General features: G+C 56.3%; 1 protein-coding gene across 1 annotated transcript; it reads right to left on the reverse strand.

Annotated features, from left to right (window-relative positions):
* Positions 1–249: 249 nt before the first annotated feature.
* LOC104623081 (cytochrome P450 2C5-like) lies at positions 250–4,966 on the reverse strand. The gene is made up of 9 exons (XM_010290052.1): positions 4,790–4,966; positions 4,121–4,283; positions 3,599–3,748; positions 2,645–2,805; positions 2,296–2,472; positions 2,050–2,191; positions 1,413–1,600; positions 636–777; positions 250–443 (listed from the first exon to the last, which is right to left on the reverse strand). The coding sequence occupies exons 1-9, from the start codon at positions 4,964–4,966 to the stop codon at positions 250–252; spliced, it is 1,494 nt and encodes a 497-aa protein (XP_010288354.1).
* Positions 4,967–8,681: the final 3,715 nt, after the last annotated feature.

The raw sequence follows: 8,681 nt of genomic DNA on the forward strand, positions 1-8,681 counted from the left end.
CGCAGCCAACAGATACCGAGGGAGGAAAAGCAGTGCTGCCTTCCTTGTGTTACTGGGACGCGGAGGGGAACGGTTGGGAGCTGGGATGCCCACGGAGCTGGTGGCAGAGATGCCTGGCAGTTCTCCGAATAGAAGCTCAAAGCAATCCTCCTGCTTGGTGGCTGTTGTAGCATTCATGGTCGCATGGCGTGCTCTGATTTCAGAAGAAGTGGAGGCACCTGGAAGACCCCTTCCTTCTCCCCGCTGCCCCTAAGGGGACACGGAGCGCCGAATAGCAAGGAACTTGCCCGATATTGCCCTCCTCTCTATCTCGAGCCATAGGGAGAATAAATCCATCTCCTCGTACTCGATGGCAAGCTGGAAGGTGAAGCTCTGCAGCAGGGTGGCGAGGAAAAGGAAGAGCTCGATGCGGGCCAGCGCCTCTCCTGGGCACATCCGCTTCCCTGGGGGCACAGAACGGGGAGGGTGAGCACCGGCGTGATGGCTTCATCCAGCACTTGGGGGAAAAAGGGCATGAAAGGATAGCGAGAAAGCTCATATTAAGGGTATAACTCTGGTGCCAACCGATATTCGTGCTGGCGGGCCCTGGAGCGGAGCCGCTGCAGGCAGGGTGCCGGGCAGGGCTGAGCACTGACCTGCCGAGAAAGCCATAAAGGCTTCGCGCTTCCTGAACTCGCCCTTCTCATCCAAGAAGTGGCCTGGGTCGACTTCTTCGGGATTCTTCCACTGGGTTGGATCCATATGCACGGAAGAAAATACCGGAATAACGGCTGTGTCCTGTGGGAGAGGGATGGGGCAGGGGAGCAAGGAGGGACATCAGTCCCGCAGCGTAGGGCTCTGCGGAGGTGGATTAGCAAGGGAGGAGCATCTGGGGGGCACGGGCAGAGGCTGGGGGCACATCCTGATGCCCACCCAGATGCCCGCGGGGAGGGTGCCCAGGGCGATAGCTCTGTGCCTGGCAGGGGCAACTAACATGGGGCTCCACAGCCCCCGTGGTCCTGCCGGTCTCTGTGCAGCTCGTGAGACAGAAATTATTGAGTTATTCTCATTGATTTATGTTAAAAGCCCTCTCGCTGCACAAAGTCCGTGGCTGTCCCCAGACCTGCCAAGGAGGTGGGGGCTGGCGTGGCCCCGTGCCGGGGCGAGCTCAGGCTCCCAGCCCCAGCAATCCTGCTCATCTCCCTGGTGGAAAGAGGTGTTTTCCAGGACAGGCAAGGGACACGGGTGTGTGGGCAGAACCTGCAGCGGCATTCACCTCCCTCTGCCCCTCCACTAAAAGGTTATCGCCATCTCCCCCCACCGAGGACCTTCAGGAGTGAGCAAACAGTCCAGGGGCAAAGGCAAATCTCATTCAAGTCCCGCTGCCACCCCTCCCCTTGGGGACACAGAGACCCTGGCGCCATGACATCTACCTTGGGGATGGTGTGGCCCCTGAACACGACGTCCTGCGTCGTCATCCGTGGGAAGTTCTCAATGTGGGTCTTGTGGAAACGTTGCAGCTCGTGGATCACCGCGTTGGTGTATGGCATCCTCAGCTTGTCCTCCACGCTGGGAGCACGGCTGGCGCCCACTGCCGCATCGATCTCCTCTTGGACCTTGGCTGGGGACAAGGCAGGCGTGAAGCTGTGGTGCTTGTTGTTGCAAAACCCTCCATGATTTCTTACTGGCCTCCATGGGCACCTATCCTAGAGCCAAAGGATGATCTAGCAGGGAGGGAGCAACCCGGCATAACCCCTTGTAGAGACCAGAAATAAGGTCTCTGTCCGCATACCTCCCCGGGTCAGGCAGGTTCAAAGCATCTCTCAGAGGCCAGTCTGGGGCCATCTGCACAGGCAGGGATGGAGAAAAGGGAGCAGGTACCCGGATCCCTCCGGCCTATGTGAACCTGTGTCTAACGGCTCTCACCCTAAAGGCATGGGTGACCCATGCAGGGTGGTTTTGGTCTCCCCTCCCAAACAGGCCCCTCCAGGGCTGGGACTCTCTGCCTGCGCCTTTGCTGCACCGTGACCTCCTCAGGCACAGGGAGCAGTCACATTTTGCTGTCCCTACCTTGAATATGGGGGTATTTTGCCAGGACCAAGAGGAAGAAGACCAGGGTGTTGCTAGTAGTCACTGTCCCAGCACCAAAGAGGTTGAACACTGACATGACCAAGTCTTCGTTGCTGTACATGACCTCCAGGCTGCTCTTCTCCTGCAAGAATGCAGTGGGGAAGGGATTCAGCACTGTCTGGGTGATACTCCAGGCTGCAGCCAGGTCTGGAGGGCAGCCCTCACCCCCCTTTGCACGACCTCTACCTTCTCTGCTTTCATAAGGAAACAGTCGATGTAGTCCCGGGGGCAGCTGGGATCCAGTGTCAGCTTGTGAAGCTCAACCCTTTCTCGGATGTGGTCCTTCAGCTTCTCGCACTCGGCCAGGACTTTTCTGTGTGGCCCCGGGAGGTGGTGCATGATGTTGGGGAAGGTGTTGTAGACCTGCGGGTGGAGGAGGTACAGGAGGGCTCAAGTGCCTGGACGGAGCCTCCCGCACCTTCCCTCAAAGCCATGCTTCCCATCAAATCCAAGGAGCGACCCAAAGCCAAGGAATGTCCGTCGACTGCCCAAGCACGTCAGACATGAAAGTGCTGAGCACAGCAAGGATGCCTACCATGGCGATGGGGGAAAGAAAGAAGCTGATGTAATTCCCGATCACATTCAGTAGCTCCAGAAAGGCCATGTCGCTGTAGCTGTAACGGCTCCCGAAGACAACGGAGCAGATCACGTTGGCAACTGCGTGTCTGAACATTATCATCGGCTCAAAGGCCTTTCCTGCAGCCACAGAAGAGGCAAGAAAGGCATCAAAAAGTCAACAGTTATTTATCTGCTTCAACACAGAAAGCACCCCTCCTCCCGCTTCGAGCCCCTGTCCTTTGAACTCTGAGCCCTGGTTGAACCTGCCGCGTCTAACAGCCAAAGCAAAGAGCCCTCCCGAGCTGTGGGCTCCTACATCTACCTCCCTGCTCCTAAACCCCTGCCCAGCGCTTGGGCCTGACGAAAGCAGAGGCGTCTCCAGGCACTTTGGGCTTCTGCTATCGTGCCCCGGGGAATCTGGGGGGCTGCAGAGCATCTCCCTGCGGGAAGCAACCCCTCGACCAGCACCACACATCAGAGGCAGAGGAGTCAGTGTACAACTGACCTTACATCTCCTCTTATATTCAGGAAACCCCAGAAGAGGTGGTGGCACTGGCAGCAGCTCAGTTTTGTTAGAGAGGAGGACATCACCCTGATAACCCCCGTGTCACGAGGGCAGGATCGTATTTGTGCATTCTCAATGCCATGCAGTTTCATTTCCTATTTCTGTTCTTTTGGCATGAAAACTTCTTCAGTGATTGCCACCTCCTGCACCAGTCCAGAGCAGCATCTCCCACCCGGGCCTTTAAGCCGAGGCTGTGTCACATCCCTGCAGCTCTCTCTGGATGGGATGGGTCTAGGTCTAAGCCCTCTCTGCAAGGACCATCCACATCAGGCATTGCAAACAGCTCCAGGGACCACATACGTCCCATGAGGCTGTTATGTGTCCTCTGCCCACCGCAGGGGCCAGGGTGGACAGGACCCATGTCACCTTCAAGTTTTGCCAGCAGTTCCACCAGGTGCTGGGCTTCCTGCTGCACCCGCTGCGACATGGAGCTCTTCCCCATCCCAAAGTCCCGCAGGGTGCTGAGTGTGAACCTCCGCAGCTCCCGCCACTTCTTCTCGTTGTTGGAGATAAAACCTGGGAGGAGGCAGTGGGGACCACTCATCTGCCTGCCCCACGGCACCTCCCCGGGAATGAGAGACCCTGCTCGGAGCCTGGTTGAGGAGCAATGAGGCAATAAGCCAGGGAATGACCCTGCTGCGTGCACAACATCCTTGAAAGGCTGAGGATCTCTACAGAAACTCAGAACAAAGCTGGAACCGGCTAACTGAAACTAATACTGTCCTTGGACAAGAGGTTTAATAGTTGGAGGGACTTACCGAGTGCGAAATGGGTGTTTGAGGTCTTGGGTGTTGAGTCCTTCACTAGACTCGAGCATGGCTAGCTGCAGTTGGGGGCTTTCAGCTCACCCAGAGAGAAATAGTGTCTAGAAGAAATCCAGACACCTACCATAGTCTTTCGAGATCTGCGCCAGAAGGGGTATTGCAGGTCTCCCTCCAAACTCCTCAGAGTGGCCCAGCAGAGCATCCTTCACCACCTCGTACCCGCAGAGCACCACCACCGGCTTCAGCCCCAGCCAGACGGTGAAGATGGGGCCGTACGTGCTGCTGAGCTGGGGGAGGAGAGGAAAGCTGTGGTGAACGAGGGTCCTGCACCCCAGCTGTTCGTTTAATTTTAAATGAGGTCTGGTGGCCGCAATGCTGGAGAATGTCCGGGCAGGGAGGGGAAGCGCCTCCCTCGAAGCCGGCGTCCTCGCCCCGCTCCCAGCCCAGCCCTGTCCCTGGGGGTTCCTGATCCCAGTGAAGCTTTGGGGGTTTGGAACATCGTCTCCGGGAAGCAGCTCTGGATGGCGGCAGTGCTGCAGCCCGGAGAGGGGTTAGTGTCACCCCCGCGGGTCCCTTACAGGAGGAGAAAGACTTCAGTAACAGCATTGGGTGTGCTCCCAGCAGCAGGGATTCAGGCAATTCTGGCAGATCAAGAGAAGAGGCAAGGAAAAGAGAAAAGAAAGGTGGGAAAAGAGTCACCTGCATAATTCCCCTTTTATTTTGACATGGGACATTCACGCTTTCTCTCCTGCCGGGGCTGGGAGTGGGTTGGCACCCCCAGTTCCTCTCTTACCTTCTTGTAGCTCCTGTAGAGGGGCAGGACGTCCTTTTGCCATAGGTTGCCCAAAATGGGCCATGGGGCCGGTCCAGGAGGCAGCCGGCTTCTTTTCTTATCGCTTTTCCAGACCAGGAACCACAGGATGGAGAGGAGGAGGAGGGTAACGAGCACTCCGGCCGATCCAGCATCCATCCTCGCCCGTGCTGCCAAGCAGGGAAAAAATACCACGAAATTCCCCCTCCAGGGAGAGAATCACAACTGAGCAGTGAGCAGAGAGGAGCCAAAACCTGCTGCCTCTGCCCTTCCTTGCGCTCTATATAGGCACGGCCCTTCCCACATCGCCGGGGTCATCTCCTGCGTGTCCCCCCGCAGCTCCCCGGCTGGGCGGTGACACGGAAACGCCGGTTTCTGCCAGCCAAGCACATACCTGGCCCCACTGTGTTGTAACACAGGTCTGAGAGCTGACATCGAGCTGACATGCATTGCAAAACCCCGCCGGCGTGCTGGGGGAGAGGGCGGCTCTCCCCTCCCCGCGCTGCGGAGTCACGTTTTGCTTGGTGCTCCCTTTCGGCGGCATGCGACGGAACAAGTTGTCACCATCCTGGCAAAACCTCGCGTGTCATCTCCAGGTCACTGCTCGTTTTGTCACCTCCTTTGCTTACCAGCGCAGTGAGCCAGGAGGGGACATCCTCGTAAACGGGAACCGAGGGAGCCTGGGAGCGGGGCACGCACGGCTGGTCAGGTACCCGTTGGGTGACAAGTCCCCATCAGACTCCTTTCTGATGGGAAATGGATCAGAAAATAGGAAAACCCTATTTTTTTATGAAATATTTTGGGGTTCCACTAGCGTTTTGGGAGAACGTCGACCCGAGGCGTCACAGTTGTTGCAGGCATGGGGTTAACTCTTCCCCGGGCTCCTCCGGCCTCTTTGGGGCTCCTCCAATGTTTTTGAGCGTCTCGCTCTGAGCACCGGCACATCTGGCTGCACGCGAGCACATCTGGCAGTGGCTCAGCCACCACACCTCTGGTCAAGGGTGCTCGCAGCCCTTGTCCGAGCAAGCTGGTCGCAAGCCAGTTCCCAGCAAAGGATGCGGTTTCTCCTGGAGGAGAGGGCTGGAGGAAAAGAGGGAGGAGGTGTGATTTCGTGGAATGAGACCCTCAGCAGAGGGCATTAAATGATATTGGCCGAGAACCTGAATTATAATGCTCACCCAGAGCAGAGCATCTGCGGCGTGCAGCTGCAGGACGAACGGCCGGGAGCCGGGACTGCGTTTGGGCAGGGCTGATACACACAGCCCGCACCTCCGCACTTGCACCCTGTTTTGGCCGCGTAGCGGGACGATTCGTGGGTGCCGGACCAGGGATGCTCGGCGCCGCCGGCCGGGCTGGTCCCAGCCGGGCTCTACGGCCGCCGTGCGATTCCTTACACATACACACCAAACCTCTCTCAAATCACCAAAAGGTGACTGGCAATGAACCTCCCGCAGCCCTGGGACTGCTCTGTTTCAATATTTGGATTTTTCCCTCGCTGCCCCATGCTGCTGGGGGCCAGAGCGGACTCCTGACTCCACCAGCACTGCAAACACGCTCAGCACAAGGGGTGTTGGGGGGAGAGGGTTGCGGTGGCTGGATGGGCAGCCCCACGGCGGTGCCAGGAGCCCCGCAGTTGAGGCCCACGGGGGCTGAAGCCGAGAGGTTACCGTGAGTCACTTGTTTACTCCAGCCCACCCCGTCGCGTCCCTGCTCTTCCCACGGATTGCTCTAAATTCTTGGCTTGGGTGCCTGCAAGTGGGGAACTTTGCCTGGGGGGGTGATGTAGTGCCTGGGGTTTTGGCAGGGGGGTGAACAGCCTCCCGGTGACTGACACGGTTTTTTCCATGGCAGCCAAACAATACAAAGGAATCACTCAAACAACAGGAAAAGAAACAGCCGTGGGGATTAATATGAGCTGCAAAGTTTAAATCTGATGGAAAATTCCCTCTTCTGTGGACAAGCTCAGGCAGAGCCCGTGGCTGGCTGCCTGGACACCGATAGCATTCCAGTGCAACACTCATTGCTACAGCGGGTTTTTTGAAAGGTGAGTGTCTCTAATGACACCAAAAAAAAACCATTATCATACCACGTTTTATCAACAAAATAGAGAAAACAAACAACTGACCCTGGAATTTGTGAGTCCAGGTCACCATACAAGAAGTTTAACAAGAAATAACTCCCAGGGATGGTGAAACTTTGCATTTGACTTCTTGAACTCCTTGATGAGACTTTGCTTTAAGTTTCTCTTCCTAACTTATAGAATAAATTAAACTGAACGACCCAAAATGTAATGTCCATGTAGTATCTCTTGTCAAGTGTGCAGAAAAAAAGGGAAAGGTAGAAGTTGTCAACTAAACTTTTAGCAGCTGCGTGCCACTTTGCCTGAAGACAGCTCAGGTGGGCTTCGGCGCAGCCACTTCAGCACTTCGCGGGGTTGGGACCTAAAGTGAACCCAAACAGGTTCATATGGACCCAAAGCCATTGGCACTTTGTCCATCTTTCTGCTGATTTTCTTATAAAGGCTGCTGGAGGGCGGGGGTCTGTAGAGAAACAACTGCAAGGCTTTGGGATCCCTTCAGGAGCAGTTGGTGAGACATTTCTGCCCCAAAAACTAAAATAACAGGGAAGAGTCATCTAAAACTCCACATGGAAGGACCCATGTGGCGTGAACAAAAAAAGGGAGAATATTTTGACTTCTAAAAAAATTAAAAATCCATTTAGAGATTGCCAGGGCTTTTGGATTTTAATTCAAAGTCATGTTTTGGGACTAAACTCATGCAGAAATAACATGTAGAAGCAATCGGGGAGCAGAGCAGCCCACGCCTGCTCCACATCGTCTGGATGCTCCCGGAGCTCAGGGGGCACATCTGGTCCCGGCCGTGCCCGGACCTGGAGCCAGGATGGGGCCCGGCTCCTGCCTGCCACGCTGCGGCTCTGCCAGGGCTGGGGAGGAGTTGCTCCATTAGTGGTCACGTTGCTGCAGCAGACCCAGAATTTATCAGAGGGGTAGAATCAAGGAGTTAGAAGACATGATGCTCGGGGGGTATTTTTCGGCGTAGATGTGTACTTGGAAAAGCTGTGAGGCAAACGCGGCAGCGCAGAAGTGAGAGAAGATGACTCCAGTTAAATAAAGAAGTCAATAAACTGTCTGGGTTATTAGATCTAGGAAGATCTGCCGGAGGAAATCTCTCAGCTAGCGCTTCTCTGCAGTCGGTGTGGAAAAACCTTGGCAAGGAGCAGGACACGTCCCACATTGTGGGGAGGAGGATGGGGAGCAGAGCCACGGCGCGGCCGGGAAGAGGGTCTGACTGGGGCTTGCAGCCGCAGAAACACCGAGTTGCCAATGCTGGAGGCACCTCTGGAGGTTATCTCCTCCAGCCTCCTGGTCCAGCAGGGCCAGCGAGAGGAGGCTCCATCCGGGCCATGGATGGAGACTCCACAACCTCTCTGAGCAACCTCTTCCCATGTTCGACCACCCTCACAGTAAAATAGTATTTTCTTACGTTTAAGGACAATTTCCTATATTTCAATTTGTGCCCATTGCCTCTTCTCACTTGGCACCTTGGAGAAGAGTCTGGCCCTGGCTCCTTTACCCCGCTCCATCAAGCATTTACCCACATGGGTAGGATAAGGTCTCCTTGAGCCTTCTCCTCCCTAGGCTGAACCATCCCAGCTCTCTCAGCCTCTCCTCATCGGAGAGATACTCCAGGCCCTGAGCCTTTCCTGAACTCGCTCCAGCATGTCCGCGTCTCTCTTGCACTGGGGAGCCCCGTGTGGGACACGACACCCAGGCGTGTCTCGCCCGTGCTGGGCGGAGCGGCGCGGTCTGCCCGCTGGCTGCTGGCCATGCTCCGCCTGCTGCAGCTCAGGAGGC

The sequence above is a fragment of the Phaethon lepturus genome, unplaced genomic scaffold, assembly GCF_000687285.1.
Source record: "Phaethon lepturus isolate BGI_N335 unplaced genomic scaffold, ASM68728v1 scaffold26576, whole genome shotgun sequence".
In the NCBI taxonomy this organism is placed as follows: domain Eukaryota; kingdom Metazoa; phylum Chordata; class Aves; order Phaethontiformes; family Phaethontidae; genus Phaethon; species Phaethon lepturus.